Raw genomic sequence first — 23,212 nt, forward strand, 5'->3', positions numbered from 1 at the left:
TCATGTGCTTCTTGGCCGTCTGTATGTCTTCTTTGGAGAAATGTCTACTTAGGTCTTCTGCCCATTTTTGGATTGGGGTGTTTGTTTCTTTAATATTGAGCTGAATGAGCTGTTTATATATTTTGGAGATTAATCCTTTGTCCGTTGATTCATTTGCAAATATTTTCTCCCATTCTGGGGGTTGTCTTTTCATCTTGTTTATGGTTTCCTTTGCTGTGCAAAAGCTTTGAAGTTTCATTAGGTCCCACTTGTTTATTTTTGTTTTTATTTCCATTACTCTAGGAGGTGGATCAAAAAAGATCTTGCTGTGATTTATGTCAAAGACTGTTCTTCCTATGTTTTCCTCTAAGAGTTTTATAGTGTCCAGTCTTATATTTAGGTCTCTAATCCATTTTGAGTTTATTTTTGTGTATGGTGTTAGGGAGTATTCTAATTTCATTCTTTTACATGTAGCTGTCCAGTTTTCCCAGCACCACTTATTGACGAGACTGTCTTTTCTCCATTGTATATCTTTGCCTCCTTTGTCATAGATTAGTTGACCATAGGTGCGTGGGTTAATCTCTGGGCTTTCTATCTTGTTCCATTGATGTATATTTCTGTTTTTGTGCCAGTACCATATTGTCTTGATTACTGTAGCTTTGTAGTATAGTCTGAAGTCAGGGAGTCTGATTCCTCCAGCTCCATTTTTTTCCCTCAAGACTGCTTTGGCTATTCGGGGTCTTTTGTGTCTCCATACAAATTTTAAGATGATTTGTTCTAGCTCTGTAAAAAATGCCATTGGTAATTTGATAGGGATTGCATTGAATCTGTAGATTGCTTTGGATAGTATACTCATTTTCACAATGTTGATTCTTCCAATCCAAGAACATGGGGTGTCTCTCCATCTGTTGGTATCATCTTTAATTTCTTTCATCAGTGTCTTATAGTTTTCTGCATACAGGTCTTTTGTCTCCCTAGGTAGGTTTATTCCTAGGTATTTTATTCTTTTTGTTGCAATGGTAAATGGGAGTGTTTCCATAATTTCTCTTTCAGATTTTTCATCATTAGTGTATAGGAATGCAAGAGATTTCTGTGCATTAATTTTGTATCCTGCAGCTTTACCATATTCATTAATTAGCTCTAGCAGTTTTCTGGTGGCAGTTTTAGGATTCTCTATGTATAGTATCATGTCATCCGCAAACAGTGACAGTTTTACTTCTTCTTTTCCAATTTGTATTCCTTTTATTTCTTTTTCTTCTCTGATTGCCGTGGCTAGGACTTCCAGAACTATGTTGAATAATAGTGGTGAGAGTGGACATCCTTGTCTCGTTCCTGATCTTAGAGGAAATGCTTTCAGTTTTTCACCATTGAGAATGATGTTTGCTGTGGGTTTGTCATATATGGCCTTTATTATGTTGAGGTAGGTTCCCTCTATGTCCACTTTCTGGAGAGTTTTTATCATAAATGGGTGTTGAATGTTGTCAAAAGCTTTTTCTGCATCTATTGAGATGACCATATGGTTTTTATTCTTCAATTTGTTAATATGGTGTATCACATTGTTGATTTGCATATATTGAAGAATACTTGCATCCCTGGGATAAATCCCACTTGATCATGGTGTATGATCCTTTTAATGTGTTGTTGGATTCTGTTTGCTAGTATTTTGTTGAGGAGTTTTGCATTATATGCATCAGTGATATTGGTCTGTAATTTTCTTTTTTTGTAGTATCTTTGTCTGGTTTTCGTATCAGGGTGATGGTGGCCTCATAGAATGAGTTTGGGAGTGTTCCTTCCTCTGCAATTTTTTGGAAGAGTTTGAGAAGGATGGGTTTTAGCTATTCTCTAAATGTTTGATAGAATTCACCTGTGAAGCCATCTGGTCCTGGACTTTTGTGTGTTGGAAGATTTTTAATCACAGTTTCAATTTCATTACTTGTGATTGGTCTGTTCATATTTTCTGTTTCTTCCTGGTTCAGTCTTGGAAGGTTATACCTTTCTAAGAAGTTGTCCATTTCTTCCAGGTTGTCCATTTTATTGGCATAAAGTTGCTTGTAGTAGTCTCTTAGGATGCTTTGTATTTCTGCGGTGTCTGTTGTAACTTCTCCTTTTTCATTTCTGATTTTATTGATTTGAGTCCTCTCCCCCTTTTTCTTGATGAGTCTGGCTAATGGCTTATCAATTTTGTTTATCTTCTCAAAGAACCAACTTTTAGTTTTATTGATCTTTGCTATTGTTTTCTTTGTTTCTATTTCATTTATTTCTGCTCTGATCTTTATGATTTCTTTCCTCCTGCTAACTTTGGGTTTTGTTTGTTCTTCTTTCTCTAGTTTCTTTAGGTGTAAGTTTAGGTTGTTTACTTGAGACTTTTCTTGTTTCTTTAGGTAGGCTTGTATAGCTATAAACTTCCCTCTTAGAACTGCTTTCGCTGCATCCCATAGGTTTTGGGTCGTCGTGTTTTTATTGTCATTTGTCTCTAGGTATTTTTTGATTTCCTCTTTGATTTCTTCAGTGATCTCTTGGTTATTTAGTAATGTATTGTTTAGCCTCCATGTGTTTGTGTTTTTTACGTTTTTTCCCTGTAATTCATCTCTAATCTCATAGTGTTGTGGTCAGAAAAGATGCTTGATATGATTTCAATTTTCTTAAATTTACTGAGGCTTGATTTGTGACCCACGATGTGATCTATTCTGGAGAATGTTCCGTGCGAACTTGAGAAGAACGTGTAATCTGCTGTTTTTGGATGGAATGTCCTATAGATATCAATTAAATCTATCTGGTCTATTGTGTCATTTAAAGCTTCTCTTTCCTTATTTATTTTCATTTTGGATGATCTGTCCATTGGTGTAAGTGAGGTGTTAAAGTTCCCCACTATTATTGTGTTACTGTCGATTTCCTCTTTTATAGCTGTTAGCAGTTGCCTTATGTATTGAGGTGCTCCTATGTTGGGTGCATATATATTTATAATTGTTATATCTTCTTCTTGGATTGATCCCTGGATCATTATGTAGTGTCCTTCCTTGTCTCTTGTAACATTCTTTATTTTAAAGTCTATTTTATCTGATATGAGTATAGCTACTCCAGCTTTCTTTTGATTTCCATTTGCATGGAATATCTTTTTCCATCCCCTCACTTTCAGTCTTTATGTGTCCCTAGGTCTAACGTGGGTCTCTTGTAGACAGCATATATATGGGTCTTGTTTTTGTATCCATGCAGCCAGTCTATGTCTTTTGGTTGGAGCATTTAATCCATTCACGTTTAAGGTAATTATCGATATGTATGTTCCTATGACCATTTTCTTAATTGTTTTGGGTTTGTTTTTGTAGGTCCTTTTCTTCTCTTGTGTTTCCCACTTAGAGAAGTTCCTTTAGCATTTGTTGTAGAGCTGGTTTGCTGGTGCTGAATTCTCGTAGCTTTTGCTTGTCTGTAAAGCTTTTGATTTCGCTATCAAATATAAATGAGATCCTTGCCGTGTAGAGTAGTCTTGGTTGTAGGTTCTTCCCTTTCATCGCTTTAAGTATATCATGCCACTCCCTTCTGGCTTGTAGAGTTTCTGCTGAGAAATCAGCTGTTAACCTTATGGGAGTTCCCTTGTATGTTATTTGTCGTTTTTCCCTTGCTGCTTTCAATCATTTTTCTTTGTCTTTAATTTTTGCCATTTTGATTACTATGTGTCTCGGCTTGTTTCTCCTTGGCTATATTCTGTATGGGACTCTCTGCGCTTCCTGGACTTGGGTGGCTATTTCCTTTCCCATGTTAGGGAAGTTTTCGACTATAATCTCTTCAAATACTTTCTCTGGTCCTTTCTCTCTCTCTTCTCCTTCTGGGACCCCTATAATGCGAATGTGGTTGCTTTTAATGTTGTCCCAGAGGTCTCTTAGGCTGCCTTCATTTCTTTTCATTCTTTTTTCTTTAGTCTGTTCCTCAGCAGTGAATTCCACCATTCTGTCTTCCAGGTCACTTATCCGTTCTTCTGCCTCAGTTATTCTGCTATTGATTCCTTCTAGTGTAGTTTTCATTTCAGTTATTGTATTGGTCATCTCTGTTTGTTTGTTCTTTAATTCTTCTAGGTCTTTGTTAATCATTTCTTGCATCTTCTCAATCTTTGCCTCCATTCTTATTCCGAGGTCCTGGATCATCTTCACTATCATTATTCTGAATTCTTTTTCTGGAAGGTTGCCTATCTCCACTTCACTTAGTTGTTTTTCTGGGGTTTTTTCTTGTTCCTTCATCTGGTACATAGCCCTCTGCCTTTTCATCTTCTCTATCTTTCTGTAACTGTGGTTTTTGGTCCACAGGCTGCAGGATTGTAGTTTTTCTTGCTTCTGCTGTCTGCCCTCTGGTGGTTGAAGCTATCTCCCTTTTCCCCTCTTTAAAAACGTTCTCGTTTGCTTGCTGTGTGGGGACTTGCATGTGGCTTGCCATGGTTGCAGACCCCAAATTGCAATTATTTGCTAATCCCAAATAAGCCCACTTTTGCTGGAGTAATAACTGACAGTCTATTTGTTTAAGATCAACATTACAAAACAGTGTCTCCTCTGACCTGGTGAATTTTAAAAGGGTGCCGCTTTTAGTCTTCCTTCCATTCTGAGGTTGCAAGTCTTAACAAGAGGTGCACAAATTGCATTTCAGCACCCATTTTATCCCTTGCCTGAGTACATAGGTACAGTGTGGAAACTGTACAATAATATGCACCATCACTACTCCCAATATTATCACTATCTCTTAGAGATAGTCCATACTCTTCTAGAAACAGCTCTGATAACTACTAATTACTGCTAATAGTTTAATTTTCTTCTTTATTAGTAATTTTGTAATCTTGTGGTTTAGCCTGCATAACAAAAGTGTTGAAAATTTACTCTTTACTCTTTATTCCCTTTTGGGAATAGTCATGTTCTTAAAACCTCCATCTTTCTAAAGGCAATTTGCACACTGTATAAGAAGGTCTATTTTATATTAACCTTTCTGCAACTGTGCAGAAAGTTCAAGTACAGTTGTGATCAATCATATGTTGTTTCATAACACAGACATAGAGGAAGGCATAATTAATGTCACCTGAAAATAGAAGACTTTGTTCTTTTTTTTTTAAGATCAATTGTTAAGAATTCAGGAAGCAGAATATTTCTTTGCTCAGCAATTTAGAGATTTTTAAGGGATGTAAATGACTATAGTTGGCCATTCCTAAACATGTTATTAGTTGTACAGATCTCCAAATTTCAATAGGATGCTAATTTGAATAAAGTAAAAGATGTCAGAGCTTCTTTAGTATGGTTTCAATATTTTAGCTTTTCTAGTATGTAGCTCAGGCTTCTTTAACTATATAGAAATCCAGAGCAATGCCATTAGTAGCTCTACTTTACTCCTGACTGACTATATTGCAACTGGAATTTTATTTCTTTCCAGGTGCAACAATCTCAGATATTCTACAGGAGAGTGACCAGGTTGGCTTTGAGTTTGGTTATGAAGTCAAATGTGGAATTGTTGGAAATTGCTATGGCTGTTTGACATGGGAAAATGCTTTTTAGGGATGAAAATTTGAGTTGTGGATGGAGAGAGAGGCCATGCTTATTGGATTCAAGTATTTACAGGGATTTTATATACAAAATGGAGAATTGCTCTGTGTCAATTAAGAGGGCAAAATTTGGATCGATAGGTAGAAGTTATAAAAAGTCTGAATTTAATTCTTTAGAATGCTTGAAGGATGTCACAATGGAATAGACTGTCTTTTTTTTTTATTTTTTTTTTTATTTTTTTTTTAGACTGTCTTTTTAAGGAGAGATCACTAGAAGTGTCCAAGTAGAATCTGGAGGACTATATGCCATTGATATTTTAAAGGATCTTTGTTGGCTTTAAAATTGATCTGGTGTTGTTCAAAGTGTCTTTCTAGTCTGAGGCTCTATACTGAAATTGACCCAGTGGATTTTGTCCATAGGATTAGTATTTTTAGAATAAGATATCACTATCAACAAGCATATTTGGGTGACTATTGTATATAGAGTACTGTATTCATTCTTAAAATTAGATATATGGTCACCACAATTTTTTTTTTTAAATGGCACAACTTTTTTTTTTTTTTTAAACTTTGGGTTTATTTATTTATTTATTTATTTATGGCTGCGTTGGGTCTTCGTTTCTGTGCGAGGGCTTTCTCTAGTTGCGGCAAGTGGGGGCCACTCTTCATCGCAGTGTGCCGGCCTCTCACTGTCGCGGCCTCTCTTGTTGCGGAGCACAGGCTCCAGACGCACAGGCTCAGTAATTGTGGCTCACGGGCCTAGTTGCTCTGTGGCATGTGGGATCTTCCCAGACCAGGGCTCAAACCCGTGTCCCCTGCATTGGCAGGCAGACTCTCAACCACTGCGCCACCAGGGAAGCCCCCACCACAATTTTTTGATTAGATATTGGTGAAAGACAAAACCTCCAGCCCTTAAGATAAAATGTGAGAAAGTCTGCTTGCTAAATATTGAATATTGTGATTCCATTTTGTTTCTGGGAAGTGTAAAACACACACACACACACACACACAAGAACTACTAACTCTGGGAATAGGTAACCTCAAGTAGCCGCTTAGTATGTAATTGTTTGGTACAAACGGTATAAGACAGTGAACACAAGATTCCTGGGTTCTATCCTGGCTCCTGAGTTCTTATGTAACTCTTGGACCTTGGGCAACTTACTTTCCTCATGATAAAAAAGTTCAATGATATTCAGTCTTAAAATATTTCTCTGCTACTGTTAGGCTTTGGAGTGCTATGGAGACTCAAGAATATCCAAACTCTACCACACCAATCACCCTTTCCCCACTTTGAGGTCACTGAAAGAGAGATTACATGAGAAACAATGGTAAATGAGAAAGTAAAGTGTGACTGTATTATTAACTGGGTTTGTAAAAACCTAGTGCTGAGATTAGTGTAAAAATTATTGGAAAACAAGTTTAGACTGGGAACTTAACAGGGGTATTTTTCCTGAGCCCAAATCAGTCAGATCAGCCACCAGCTGGCTGCATAGTATAGCATACTGAAAAGATGTGCTTGAGAAGAGGTGAGCAGGCATCAGTGGACCATGCCTTTTGACACTCTTAAGTTCATAGAAGGAGGAGGTAAAAAAGGTCCAGAGAGAGGGAGACAGAGACACCAACATTAATGATATTTTCACACATAGTTGTCCCACCCACTAGCAACAGGTGACCCAATTATTTTCCTAGAATCTGATCCATCAGTTGGTGCCATTCCTATTTGTGAATTGTTATGTGTGTTATGTGTGTGTATGTGTGTTGCTTTAGATAGACTTTTACTGTGACCTTAGAGGTCTACATCTTCCTTAGAAGCCTACATCTGTTGTCATCGAGACATGGTTTTAGGGTCTGCACTAGGCACCAGTTGTTCTGCTCTAACATAGAATCCTTTCTAATTTTCTGAAAACCCCAGACAGGTATTGATTCATGAACAACCAACTCAGTCTGGGGCCACTGCTGTGGTAGTAAGGGTATGAGGTAGTCACTTCTTATTCTATGATGAAGGAACTAAAAATTTCAAGGCTATGGAAGACTTCAATGTAAGAAAAGAACTTAAAGTGTAGGCTTTTTATATATGCAAAGACCAAGGCTGATACAGATCAATGAAGTCCTTAAAATTATGAAGATTATTAATGAGTAACAGCAAATCACAGAACAATGAAACTATGTATAGTCATTACTTAAAACTTTAATACAGAGTTTCTCCAAGTGTGAGCTGAGGGCCACTACATCGCAATCACTTGGGTAAATGACAAGGTCAAAAGAAAGTAAAAAAGCAAAACAAACAAACAACAACAACAAAACCCCAAACAAACCAAAACCCCAAGTCTCAGGTTTCTAGAATCTCTGGCTATGAGTCCTAAGAACTTGCATTTTAAACAACTCCCTCCCCTATGATTCTTATGCAACTTTAACTTTGAGAACCATTGTTTTAAAGAGGTAGTTTAGAATCAGTAAAATAAGGTACTATTCTATAATCTAGTATGATGGAAAACATACTGATCTGGGTAGGAGGAGACCTAGGGTCTAGTTCTAGCTTCGCCTTTTATGATCTGTGAGATCTTGGCTAAGTGATGTCATCTCTATGAGCCCCATTTTCCTTCTTTTTACAGTGAGAGATTTGATCCAGAGGAACTAAGGTCTTCAGCCCTAACATTGTATGAATCTACACAGAGGACATTAAATTAATTGAACTTGTTCCGGGAGGTCATAGAACCTAGCATCCAGCACAATTCCTGGCACATAATATGGATTCAATATCAATTATGTGAATGAAAAGAGAAAATATAAACATGTTCAAACTGGAATTGAATAAGTTCTCAGGTGACAGATATGTAATGAACAATGCCTTAATGAAAGCTAGGAAAATGTTTGGGAGCTATCTTTAAACCCATGAAGACAAATCATGTATTTTTCCCCACATCATCTTTTGGTGGCCATAAGGGATGAATTCTTGGCTGGATCCAATCAGCTCAAACTTACCCTCTTACACAAAGCTTCTTTTGACAACTGCCCCTGATTTAGGTCCCCTCCAAACAACTCCTCACCAACCTCTTAGTAACCACACCATGACATTTAACACTCAATTGTATGTTGCCTTGTATGTTACATTTTATCTGTTTAAGCATAAGTTTTGAAAGTACACCAAGCTCCTGGAAGCCAGTGAAAATGCTTTCCATATGGCCCCCAGAGCCTATATAATGTTGAATATATAGGCAATCAATGAGTATTAATAGATGGTAATCTTTTTTCTGTATTGCTTTGTAAGTTGTAAAGTGCTTTTAAAACTAGTTCATGATTTTCACAACCACTGTGAGAGGCAATCAGAACACATATTATTTCCATTTCATAGATGAAGAAATTGAGGCTTAAAGAATTTACAGCTTGAGCAAAATCACATAACCAGTGATCTTTCTTTTCTACCACACTACAATGTATCTTACTGGAGAAAAGAGAGGCTGGGGCATAGGTTTTAAGATCCAGGAACTTTCCATCTCAAGAATTTCAGCCCCTTCTACTAAAAATGCTGGTACTAGAAAAGTACCAAAAAGAGTGGGGGGATAAAAGCCCAGAATATTATGAGTTTCAAATTAGGATGAGGAGGAACATTAATTATTGGATAAGTAGCTTTATTACATTTTGACCTTGATATTGTCTTGGTTCTAAGGTTTTCTAAATTCCTTTACCTAGGCTTTTTTTTTCCTTCCTGGTTTCCAGCAAGCATTTGTATCCAAATGGGTCAATATATCTTATCCTAGTGAACCCGAGGTCTCTTTCTTTTTATGTCTGAAATTTTGTTATTGCTGTTGTTGCCGGTTTTCCAGTTAAGATGTGTGTTAATGCTTTAAAAATGAGATATGAATATAAAAATTTATAAGGCCATATAATAAAATAAATCCATTGAAATATTTATCTAATTTCTCCAGCACCTATATTAATAGATTTAGTAAAAGAGCCTTGCATCTAGTAACCAGCCTTAGGGAAGGTAAACAGCCCTTTCCTCTGACCCAGTGTGCCAGTGAAGATACAGGTTGTACAATCCTTGACACAGGGGTGAACTAAGTATTTTCAAATGGCATTTGATTAGAAAGAATAACCTTTCCTTAGAAAGCAAAATGTGTGCCCATGAATAGACTGGAAGGAAACCTGCCTGTAAATATAGAAAATGTAGTTAGAAAAACCATAATGTGTTTTCAAATGATAAATAACATGTGCTTGAACAAAACAAGTTAATGTATTCCAAAACCAGTAATAACTGGCTAGAATTCACTTTTTTTTTCTATTGCTCTAAAAAATTCCCTTGTGCCAGCTTGCGGTCTAAGTCCTGCACCTACCCCAATCCCTGGTAACCACTGATCTGATTTCTGTTTCTATAGTTTTTTCTTTCCCAGAATTTCATATAAATAGAATACAGTATGTAGCCTTTTGTGTCTGGTTTATTTTTACATAGCATAATGTCTTTGAGGTTCATCCAAGTTGTTGCATGTATCAGTGATTTGTTCCTGGGTTCACTTGATTAGAAACGGAAGAAAAACCACAAAAAGGCAAGTAATCTAAAATTTCTGCAGATAATTTCAAAAATCTGTCAGAAATTCACCTGCATATACATACACATTAAGCTGGAGACCAGCACTTGGTGTATAAACAGTCAAATGAATGTTTAAAGAAATATCATTTTCCACAACGAGTTTGCCTCATGTAAGATTATAAAACTGTACACATACAGATAACAGATCAATGAAACTGGATGAAATATGTTATCTGAAATCAATATTTTATTCAATGCAAGATAAGTCTGATTTGCCCCAGTTCCCACGGCAGCTCTTTGATAGAGAGGAAGGGCTCTTAACTCTTTAAGGCAGTAAGAAGAATACTGAGGGCACTACCAATAAACTGTGCCATCCATTGAATGTGACAACCCTGCTAGTAAGAAACTAAATATAGGTGAAATTGTTTTGAATTGTGTTTTGATCCTCCTAGATGTTTGTTTTGAGCCATTTTTGTCCAGGGTAAAATTGGTAGTTGGGTATTATATTTGGATCCCCTCAATTTCCTTTCTGTAAGTAATAATAATAGCATTGGCTAACATTTACTGAGCACTTACTGTGTGCTAGGCTCTGTGCTAAGCACTTTATGGTAGGTTGTCATATTCCTCACAACAACCCAATGAGATAGGTATTATAATTATTCACATTTTGCAAAGAAACTTAAACACAGAGAGTTCAAATAACTTTTCCAAGTATAAAACTCAGATTTGACCCCATAACTTAACTCCTACAATATTCTATCCTAACCCCTGCACTATAATACTCTACCTACATTTAACCTTCTATATTTTAGAGCCTAGAATTCCCTCTTTCCTGCCCACCAGACACTTAGGGCCCTCCATTGTTATGCCTCCCTCAAGACTTCTAGAGGTTCTAGAGGTATTTATCCCTCTCTGGTTTTAATTGCCCACTTCCCCACCTATCTTGCTCTCAGTGCCCTGATCTTCTTCACCCAATGTTGTAAAGAAGGCAGCTGATTATAAAAGAGGAAATCGAAAGTAACACAATAATAGTGGGGGACTTTAACACCTCACTTACACCAATGGACAGATAATCCAAAATGAAAATAAATAAGGAAAAAGAAGCTTTAAATGACACAATAGACCAGATAGATTTAATTGATATTTATAGGACATTCCATCCAAAAACAGCAGATTACACTTTCTTCTCAAGTGCGCATGGAACATTCTCCAGGATACATCACATCTTGGGTCACAAATCAAGCCTCAGTAAATTTAAGAAAATTGAAATCATATCAAGCATCCTTTCTGACCACAACGCTATGAGATTAGAAATGAATTACAGGGCAAAAAAATGTAAAAAACACAAACACATGAAGGCTAAACAATACTTTACTAAATAATCAAGAGATCACTGAGGAAATCAAAGAGGAAATCAGAAAATACCTAGAGACAGTTGACAATGAAAACACGACAATCCAAAACCTATGGGATGCAGCAAAAGCAGTTCTAAGAGGGAAGTTTATAGCTATACAAGCCTACCTCAAGAAACAAGAAAATTTCAAGTAAAAAATCTAACCTTACAAGTAAAGGAACTAGAGAAAGAAGAACAAACAAAAAACAAAGTTAGCAGAAGGAAAGAAATCATAAAGATCAGAGCAGAAATAAAAGAAATAGAAACAAAGAAAACAATAGCAAAGATCAATAAAACTAAAAGCTGGTTCTTTGAGAAAATAAACAAAATTGATAAACCATTAACCAGACTCATCAAGAAAAAGAGGCAGAGGACTCAAATCAATAAAATTAGAAATGACAAAGGAGAAGTTACAACAGACACCGCAGAAATACAAAGCATCCTAAGAGACTACTACAAGCAACTCTATGACAAGAAAATGGACAACCTGGAAGAAATGGACAAATTTTTAGAAAGGTATAACCTTCCAAGACTGAACCAGGAAGAAACAGAAAATATGAACAGACCAATCACAAGTAATGAAATTGAAACTGTGATTAAAAATCTTCCAACACACAAAAGTCCAGGACCAGATGGCTTCACAGGTGAATTCTATCAAACATTTAGAGAATAGCTAAAACCCATCCTTCTCAAACTCTTCCAAAAAATTGCAGAGGAAGGAACACTCCCAAACTCATTCTATGAGGCCACCATCACCCTGATACGAAAACCAGACAAAGATACTACAAAAAAAGAAAATTACAGACCAATATCACTGATGCATATAATGCAAAACTCCTCAACAAAATACTAGCAAACAGAATCCAACAACACATTAAAAGGATCATACACCATGATCAAGTGGGATTTATCCCAGGGATGCAAGTATTCTTCAATATATGCAAATCAACAATGTGATACACCATATTAACAAATTGAAGAATAAAAACCATATGGTCATCTCAATAGATGCAGAAAAACCATTTGACAACATTCAACACCCATTTATGATAAAATCTCTTCAGAAAGTGGGCATAGAGGTAACCTACCTCAACATAACAAACGCCATATATGACAAACCCACAGCAAACATCATTCTCAATGGTGAAAAACTGAAAACATTTCCTCTAAGATCAGGAAAAAGACAAGGATGTACACTCTCACCACTATTATTCAACATAGTTTTTGAAGTCCTAGCCATGGAAATCAGAGAAGAAAAACAAATAAAAGAAAAACAAATTGGAAAAGAAGATGTAAAACTGTCACTGTTTGCAGAGGACATGATACTATATATAGAGAATCCTAAAAATGCCACCAGAAAACTACTAGAGCTGATCAATGAATTTGGTAATGTTGCAGGATACAAAATTAATGCACAGAAATCTCTTGCATTCCTATACACTAATGTTGAAAAATCTGAAAGAGAAATTATTGAAACACTCCCATTTACCATTGCAACAAAAAGAATAAAATACCTAGGTATAAACCTAACTAGGGAAACAAAAGACCTGTATGCAGAAAACTATAAGACACTGATGAAAGAAATTAAAGATGATACCAACAGATGGAGAGATACCCCATGTTCTTGGATTGGAAGAATCAGTATTGTGAAAATGAGTATACTACCCAAAGCAATCTACAGATTCAATGCAATCCCTATCAAACTACCAATGGCATTTTTTACGGAACTAGAACAAATCATCTTAAAATTTGGATGGAGACACAAAAGAACCCGAATAGCCAAAGCGGTCTTAAGGGAAAAAAAAGGACCTGGAGGAATCAGACTCCCTGACTTCAGACTATACTACAAAGCTACAGTAATCAAGACAATATGGTACTGGCACAAAAACAGAAACACAGATCAATGGAACAAGATAGAAAGCTCAGAGATAAACCCACACACCTATGGTCAACTAAGCTATGACAAAGGAGGCAAAGATATACAATGGAGAAAAGACAGTCTCTTCAATAAGTGGAGCTGGGAAAACTGGACAGCTACATGTAAAAGAATGAAATTAGAACACTCCCTAACACCATACACAAAAAAAACTCAAAATGGATTCGAGAACTAAATGTAAGACCGGACACTGTAAAACTCTTAGAGTAAAACATAGGAAGAACACTCTTTGACATAAATCACAACAAGATCTTTTTTGATCCACCCCCTAGAGTAATGGAAATAAAAACAAAAAAAAACAAATGGGACCTAATGAAACTTCAAAGCTTTTGCACAGCAAAGGAAACCATAAACAAGATGAAAAGACAACCCTCAGAATGGGAGAAAATATTTGCAAATGAATCAACGGACAAAGGATTAATCTCCAAAATATATAAACAGCTCATGCAGCTCAATATTAAAGAAACAAACAACCCAATCCAAAAATGGTCAGAAGACCTAAAAAGACATTTCTGCAAAGAAGACATACAAATGGCCAAGAAGCACATGAAAAGCTGCTCAACATCACTAATTATTAGAGAAATGCAAATCAAAACTACAATGAGGTATCACCTCACACCAGTTAGAATGGGCATCATCAGAAAGTCTAAAAACAACAAATGCTGGAGAAGGTGTGGAGAAAAGGGAACACTCTTGCCCTGTTGGTGGGAATGTAAATTGATACAACCACTATGGAGAACAGTACGGAGGTTCCTTAAAAAACTAAAAATAGAATTACCATATGATCCAGCAATCCCACTACTGGGCATATACCCAGAGCAAACCATAATTCAAAAAGATACATGCACCCCAATGTTCATTGCAGCACTATTTACAATAGCCAGGTCATGGAAGCAACCTAAATGCCCATTGACAGATGAATGGATAAAGAAGTTGTGGTACATATATACAATGGAATATTACTCAGCCATAAAACGGAACAAAATTCAGTCATTTGTTGAGACGTGGATGGATCTAGAGACTGTCACACAGAGTGAAATACGTCAGAAAGAGAAAAACAAATATCGTATATTAACGCATGTATGTGGAACCTAGAAAAATCGTACAGATGAACGGGTTTGCAGGGCAGAAGTTGAGACACAGATTTAGAGAACAAACGTATGGACACCAAGGGGGGAAAACCGTGGTCGGATGGGGATGGTGGTGTGCTGGATTGGGCGATTGGGGCTGACATGTATACACTGATATGTATAAAATTGATGACTAATAAGAACCTGTAGTATAATAAAACAAACAATCAAAAAAAACCAACTAATACTAAACTTTCTTTGGGTTATTTGTATGGAAATATGTTAGTATAAATGTTTCAGACATTACATGAAATTTCTAAAAATCTTGTATGTTCTGGTATAATGTTATTAGTCATAATTCTAGTTATTACTTTAAAATGTGTATCTCAGAAATAACTAAATTACCTTGTCAATTGCATCATTATGAACTTTCATGAAATCTTTAACCGTGGTCATTTTTAAGTCTTTTGTCATTTACAGACAGTTCTGGGTGTACTCTGATGCTTTCACAAAAATGTTTCTATAAAGGGGTTTCATCTTCAAGGAATTCATGGAAAAGACTGACAAGTACAGGTTTCTGGTAACTGACTATACTGCTGAACTGAATGAATAAGCATTTTCAGAACTCTAATGGAAAACTGATGAATTCATAAAAGTGCTAACAAAAGATCAAGATAAAAAGAAAAATTAATTACATGGGACTGAGTGAACTGATGAGGATGATTATAATTTTTGTGACTTTCTGTTTGAATAAAAAAAAAATCCCACAAGGACTCAGAGGCAAAATATATACAAATCAATTTTCAGTTCAAAGTAAAGGAGCTGTTACAGTGGAGGATTACTGGACTGAATGTCAATATTATGACATAGTATGAGTGTGTTTTGGTTTGGTAATTTCAATCATTATTGCTTTTGTTGTGGTCATCCATTTACAATGCTTGGTGTCAGTTTATTTATCTCTTGTAAAAATAAAATACAGTGTGTGTGTGTGAAAAAAAAATCTTACAATTTTGTCCGTCAATTATACCTCAATAAAGCTGAAAAAAAGAACAGGAGAATCTGGAAAAAAAAATAAAAGAATGCAGCTGATTAGGCGAATGCTATTATGGTATGAACACCTTATAGATCCCCTTATCTTTGTCAAAGATGATCACATTTTATACCAAACTATTCCCAGTAAATTACTACCAATAAACTTCCAGAAGAGGCATGGGAGGTGAGTAGGGACAAGAGAACCTTCCCAACATCCATTATTTTATACCATTTAAGCCACATATACGGTTGACTATATCCACCCACATCTTCCCCGGGGCGCTCTGTGACTACTGATAGACTGCAAGACAAGATTCGAACATGGTGACCCTGTAGCAGAAGGTTTTTTCCCTTTTGTATTAGCTAACTGATCTGAATGGAGGTCAAACCTGTGACCTGGGTCTCAGAACTGTGTTAACAAGTGTTATTGATACCAGTTCTGACATTATTGAAGCACTGCATTGAATGGTCTCCTAACAGCTTGAAAGAATTAATAAGCCTCCCTACAGATGTAACTTTTAAATAGGGAGTGACCTGGGTACTGGGAAATATTAGTTTCACATGGCCTAGCTCACAGAGGAGGTACTTGATTATGATAGTCTTGGTATACATTGTATTATATCATAAAATGGAGATATAAATATTGATTGCTATTTCACAACAAAATCCAGAATTGGTAACATTTTCCAAACTTCCAAAACTGGCTGAAACAGAATACTGTAATAAAAAGAAACAGTCTTACTCTTTAGAGAAGAATTGGAATTACATTCCAACTGATTTCAAAAAATTATTACTCCAAGTGCATATTGGTGTACACAGTAGGAGACCTTTCATACCTAAAAATGATTTTATTTTTCGAGTTTAGAATAGTTTACTAGTATAGGTAATAAAAACATTACTTAGGTAGAAGTATCAAGGAGAAGTACCTTGTAACTTGCAGCCAAAATATAGCTACTTTATTATTGTGAAAGTAGATTAATAGCGTCATTTGTTTTAAATTTAAGTTAAAAAGTATAGTATTTATGTAAAGCAGCTACTTGTTAATTCTCTAGAATAAATGTATTTTCATTAGTAGAAGGTTTGATTTTTTCCTGTGTAAATTAAAAAAAAAAAATCCCCTTTAGGTCCAAATGTAATTGAGACTAAAACATCTTGGTGACAAATGGTCACATGGGAAAATGCTCTCAATACATTGTTAAGAGAAAAAGCAGGACACATAACTGCATAATCAGTATAATCCCACTATTGCTGAATATATGTAATATGCACAAGAAATGAAATATACTAAGATGAAGTAAATATACTAAGATGATAACAATGATTATTATTGGGGAGTGGGATTGCAAGTGTTTTTGTCTTTATATTAGCTACATTTTCTAAAATGTCTGCAAAGAACATCTATTATTTTTATAATATGATATAAACAAGAAATATAAAAAGACTAGTCTCAAAGAGTGTGAAAAACATCATTCAATTTTTTGGACATACTCATCGATCGACTTGTCTTTTAAATATATTTGTAATGACTCCCATTCATTTTTATAAAATCAAAGGATTTCACCACCTTAAGTCAATGATTTTGCAGATCTGAGAAAGACTTGGGTCATGTGAAGTACATTTTGTCCTTCCAACATTCCTGAAAATGTATCAACTGGGAAGGAAAACTGCTGATGTGCTATTTGAAGCTCATCCCATGCCCTCCCACATTTGATAACATGAAAAGCTTTAATTGGCATTAAGACATTAACCAAAAAATTATGGGTGTATTTCACCCAAACTAAAAACCTGTTCAACGGGTGTCAAAAAGAGAGCCAGAAGTTAGATGCAACCACTGACACTTAAAAAAAATCTGTTGTAAAAATAGCATTCTTTGTTTATACTGTGGAGATTTACTTGCTGTTTTAACCATTTGAATCTGTTGTCTATTACTGAATATTCACTCTATTCCACTGGTGTTGGAGTAATTCTTTGTTATGTAAAGTCAATTAAAGATGATACACATGTCAGCTTGGAAATCAACCAAATTTCCACTTGAGCGCTCCATGTTCTCCCTTTTCTGACTCGAAATACCTTATTATTCTCTGCATTGTTTGGTCTTTTTATCAGAACCTTATTTTGGGGAGGAAAAAATTATCTGTGAAAGGGGAACAATGCTTAAAACACAAAGACTTAGAAAAATAAATATTACAAGAAAGAGAAATAAACATTACAAGAAAGAGATGTCTTTATTAGTTGGAAATCATTTATTGCCTCTATAAAAGTTTAAATAAAAACACTACAAAATTTCACATTATACAGTCTGATGTGGTTTTAACATGATAGTATGTTTCAGAGGTAGTGCCAGTAAAATGGGACACAAGTTTACTAAAAGTAATTAACAAGTTAATGCAAAATAAAATTTCAATGTGGAGAAATATATACTCAGTATACACTTTAATGGAACAATCATAATATATTTCCATGAAAATATCACTTTATTCTCTTTTATCCCTTAGGAAATCTGTTCTTAATAAAGGTTTGTTTCGGGCAATGGTATGTTGACTGTAGGCTCACAAGTTAGTAGGCTCCTCCATTATAACATCACAGAGCATAGCTCAGTGAAGAGCATGATACAGTGCTGTCTGCCAAGGATAACACCAACTTCAAAGATAAACCCATTTATTCATCATCTAGACACCATGGTACTGATAACTCCCTTAAAAGGCTAATCTATCAGAATTTGGCATTTTTAGGATCTGAATGAAAATCTAATATTTAAAAAAAATAAGCAATATTCCCTGTATGCCATCACTGCAATATGGAGGAAGGACAGGGGTTAGAGTTTTCAGAATTCTTCTTAAATATGATCGTAAGCTATCAGGCCAAGGTGAGGAAACTATTCTTGGAAATGGGCTGAATGCTCTCTCCTCCCTAAAAAAGGGCAACAAAGTCAATCTTAGAGCCTAGAATTCTTTTAAATATACCACTTACGGTTTCTCCTACAAACTTACATACTGCTGACTGTGAAAATGTCTTAAAATAGATGTTACTGTCTTTGGAGAAATTACCTCTTGGTCATCTTTTGAGGTCTTGGTAGTATACAGAGCTTAGGATGTAATTGGGCTGCAGCCTTTTCTTCTCCAACAATAACAAACATTTCTATCACAAGATTTCAATGGTAGTACAAAATTCCTTCTGTCGATAACTGACGTTACAACAAAACATCCTTAGGTTCCATGAAGAGGCCGATTTCTTCAATGTTTTCCTTGCATGTGCTAATTTTCCTATTCTCCAGGGTAACTGCAGTTCTCATTTTCTTGGGACTAATTTTAGCTTGGCTGAAATAAGAAAGGTACTTCAGGGTTTTTTTTAATACACATTTTGAAAGGTAAGTGCTCTCTTTTTTTTTTTTTTTTTGGCGGAGCCATTGGGAGCTCAGAGTCTTAACCACTGGACTGCCAGGGAAGTCCTGGTAACTGCTTTTAGATACACATTCCCTGTTTAGAAACAGGCCAAAAGCAGACATCAAAGGATAGTTAAAAGAAAAGGAAAAAATTTTTTCATGTTGGCATCTGTCTTTGTGAGAGATAGTATGGCTTCAGATAGTATGTTCTGTTTTATTATTGTGTCAAAGCCCTAAAGAAAAAAAACACTAGTTGTTTTTCTTCTCCCAATCATGATGATGTTCACAAAAGGAGTCCATAAACTGATACTTTCCTGCTCTAAAATGTCTCAAAATCAATTCCAATCTATACATGTGAAAATATGTTTTCTTCAAAGTAGATTTTTAATACTTGACCTTGGCATCATTTTCAAAATCTATGGTGTATAATTTCATTCTGCCAATTTTGATTTTTTTTTTTCTGGATACATCTATTTCCTTTGGTTCCTGCTACAGAAAAACTGTATTTCGTTTTAGAAATGTTTTACATTCAATGATAGTAAAAGGAATAATTTTAGGGCTGAAACACAAATGTCAAGACAAAAGGATTCCTAAGTGTACTGTTATGATTTATGCAGTTTCTATTTTAATGGAACTTTAAACAGGGACAAGGGAATCATCTATGCCATACCTAGTAAAATCCTTAAGTCTATTAAAATTTCTACTTAAATAATTTTATTTATATCCCTGAAAACGTGAAAAGAAATAATTTATTTTGAAGTTTATGGCTTGCTGAGGAGTAGAAATCCAATGTCCCTATTGCAGGAGTTCAATGAATATTTTTTGATTTATTGACTAATTACTGAAGTGTGACAAGCGTAATCCATAGAGTTGAAAGATGTAGGAGAGAATCACCTATCTTTACTTAGTAACAAGAACTCAATAATAAGGGGCTTAAATTGAAGTAGGAGAAATTAGAATTTAAAGATAAACTCAACAACTAGTAAAAAGGATCCTAAGAGAGACTCGAAGGCCTGGAATTTGTTTATGTTACTTCAAGAAATGGTTTCTATATTTGCTGTATATAATAGAGACTCTTTATCTCATAGGGGAATTAGTGTGACTGATAAATTTAAACATAATATCCAAGGTTCTGTTACTCAGCCCTCTTTTCTCTGAATGGAATTTGTCTTGTCAACAAGGAGTACTAAAAATTGTTTATGAAGAACCATACAGATCTCAGCTAAAAGGGAGCATACCTAACCACTGAAATATTTCTGCTAACAAAGAACCATAACAGTAGCATGGCAGCAATATTAAATCAAACAAATAGCTGACAAAGTGAATGATTATCAATGAACCTTACCTATTTGTGTGTGTGGGAGGGGACATTTAAAGGTCAAAGACATTCATGACTGCATTTTTGTATTCATAAGTTGGTACCTGTGAATTCCAAGATAAAAATTGATTTTACTTACAAATTACAAAAATATCTGACATAGAAGCTTGATGGCCAAAAGAGCCATCTAGTTACTTCATTAATCTTTTAGGTATAGATAGTATTTTAATCATGTGATACAATTCCAACTCACAAATACACTGCCAACTCACAAATATGTGATACTGTGTGCTCAGGGAGAAACTAGCATTTTCCCTTCTATGGGTCATGGTAATGCCATCTGGTACCCTGGAAGGGGAGGTCTGCAAAAAATTGTCTACAGTGTGGTGCTATCTGGTAGCTACTAATAGAACAACTGGGTAGCATGCCCATTTTAGGAGTGTACTCATAGAATAGTATCCAGGAAATTCAGAGGACTGTGATTTACAACCAAAGTAGTATAATTCTTTTTGGATATTATCCTTGGCTGATGACTCTGTACAAGTCTCGCATGGAAATGAGGTAAATTTTGTGGCAAAGCTAAGTGACTAGATTAAAAAAAAAAACACAAAGAAAACTCAGTGGCTTACCTTGACTTCTTGTTTCATAAAGTGTAAGAACTGAAGAAATATTATAGTGATGGTGATAAACTTGTAATATTTGTGCAACATTTCGTCTAACTCAGTTATACAAATTTACTAGTAGAATGTGAATCTTATCAATATTTGTCGTTTGCAGCAATGAAGAGCTCCCATTAAGATTAATCTTTTACAACATTTTGTTCTATACACTTAATAATTTATTTGACTTCATGTTCATGAATTACTTTTCCATAATGCTTCCCCCCAAAAAATATTTGGGTTACATAATGGAAGAATACCAATAATTTACAATTACATACTAGTAATCACTTCAATTTTCAATCATTAACTTAAGTCAAATTCTCATAGGGGTTTAAAAATAAATCCCAAGACTCATCCAGGTTAAAACATTTTGAAGGTTTTGTTTTCAATTTTCAGTCCACTTTCCTGAATAAAGGTGTATGTGGATGACAGGAAAAGGAGAGAGGAAGAAAGAAGATGTAATGGCTACATAAACAAGACTAATCAAGCTTCAGTAACTTGATAAGCTATGTTGAAATATCTTTGTTTTTGTGTCTCTGGTCAAAACTATTACTAAAACTAAGATTCTTCTATAAAACCAAAAAGACCTTTCAGAAATTAGACATTATGCATTTCATAGCTAAACTGCTCAAAATTAAATACATTTTTTCCCAGAGTTCCATCAATTTGGAAAAAACTCTCAAACAATGCTTTTAAATTTTACATACATCTTTTTGCACCACAGCCATTGTATCTTGTTAATCCTTCAGTATACATTGTTCGACAATATCTTTTTCCAACTGAAGAATTTCGGGGCAACAGAATGCAACTATGTTGAAATGCATACCTGTTAGGTAGCCAAAAGGCTGTATCATATATCCTCCCCCCACCCAATCACAAACTGTCTGAGGCATTTTTCTCTGATAAAGAAGACACACTGAATGAGGTATCATCAGGCTCCGGTGAGGCATGATTGAAATCCATCTCTTCTAATTCAGGAGGTAAATCTGACAGCAGTGCCTGAGTCAGAAAAATCAATTGTTTTGAATTAGTATGTGGACATATTTTTTCCAATTTTATAGTTGTGGTCCTTTCACATTGATTTATTCTTACAGATTTAAATAAAGGAGCATTTCTCTTTCAGGTCCTTATACAATATCTTACCTAAGAGAAAAATTCTTCATACACTATTAAGGAGGTAACAAAATACTAGATCTTGAGAGTGTGGATTATATAGTGTGGAACCCTGGACAAAAGGGAAATAAGGAGAGAAATGAGCAACTATTCTGAACCAAATGCTTTGAAGTGTTTGAGATAAGTGATTTTCATACTAGTTTTGAGTGTTCAATGATCACTGCTAAAGGGCTTTAAAATTATATTCCTTATTAAAATAGTCCTGCTCGGTTATGCTGTGTCCTTTAGACTAAAACACATTTCACAAAAGACTATTTTGTACTTCAGTGGGAGAAAGAACTTAGCAGTTAGGGACAAAGTTCAGCTATTCTACTTTAGATTAAACTTTAACAATTTAAAAGTCCAAGTGATTTTTTTTCTTTTCTTAGGCCATGTCCGTATCTACAGATGGCCAAGCATTCACCAAGACACTGCTGAACCAGTGAATTTGGCTGTGTAATGATGCATCTAGAGGGCTGCTCATTTTTCCACTGGAGTAATTAGGATAAGCCAAGAGCCATGAACTAAACTGTGCCATGGTGTAATTGTTTCATCTGGAGTTGCAGAACATGCTTTCATACTAGAGAAATAAATAATTAATCAAGTTTTATCTGGTTGGTAGTGCTGATGCCCATTTGACCATCGGAAATTGCAAATTAAATGGTTAATTCGCTGCTCCTAATACCAAAAAGAATGGAGCATATCTCGGCAATTTTTAGACAACGTTACTTGTAGTGTGGGCTTTGGGTGCAGTAGTAAACAAAGATTAAGGGAACAGGAACAAATGTAAGCTTGCCACTACCCAAATACGGAATGGAAAAAACAGGGCATGTTAGAGAACACATGAAATCCACTGTTGAAATAAAACATTACTCTCCTATTATCTTTATTAAAAGAAGTGACAGCTATAAATCCTATAGTTTTTGTCTTAGAGCAAAGAGGAAAGATTAGAGCTTTCTGTCAGGCTGCAAAAGGAAAGACTAACTCCTTCTGAACAAAAATTTATTATTTATTTATTTTATGCTATTAAATAGTCCATGAACTTCTTGGTGAAACTGAGAGTACTGTTTACAAAGCAGTCACCTAAAGGTACTACATACTCTCTAAGGTTTCTAGATTGCAGTCATAGGACACAGAGCCATTTTCTTCTGGATCAGTTGTTTACCACTAACCCAGTCTAGGTGAAACAAAGACTTTGCTGATATTGGTTGATCATAGTTTATGAGAAATACATCACTGGATTTATTTCAC

General features: G+C 35.3%; 1 protein-coding gene and 1 long non-coding RNA gene across 3 annotated transcripts in view; one reads left to right on the top strand and one right to left on the bottom strand.

Moving 5' to 3' along the window:
• The first annotated feature begins 833 nt into the window (after positions 1-833).
• On the top strand, positions 834-15,426 carry LOC309653138. The gene is made up of 2 exons (XR_014259011.1): positions 834-2,557; positions 15,223-15,426. It is a non-coding gene; the product is annotated as an uncharacterized lncRNA (long non-coding RNA).
• Positions 15,427-15,553: 127 nt separating this feature from the next.
• HDX (highly divergent homeobox) overlaps positions 15,554-23,212 on the bottom strand; it is a 166,238-nt gene continuing 158,579 nt past the window's right edge. For both annotated transcript variants that reach the window (XM_082447400.1, XM_082447401.1), the window contains one exon: positions 15,554-21,808. In XM_082447400.1, coding sequence (XP_082303526.1) covers positions 21,683-21,808 — 126 coding nt within the window. In that variant the 3' untranslated portion in view covers positions 15,554-21,682. The remainder of the gene's footprint in view (positions 21,809-23,212) is intronic.

The sequence above is a fragment of the Balaenoptera physalus genome (genome assembly GCF_965194825.1).
Source record: "Balaenoptera physalus genome assembly, chromosome: X".
In the NCBI taxonomy this organism is placed as follows: domain Eukaryota; kingdom Metazoa; phylum Chordata; class Mammalia; order Artiodactyla; family Balaenopteridae; genus Balaenoptera; species Balaenoptera physalus.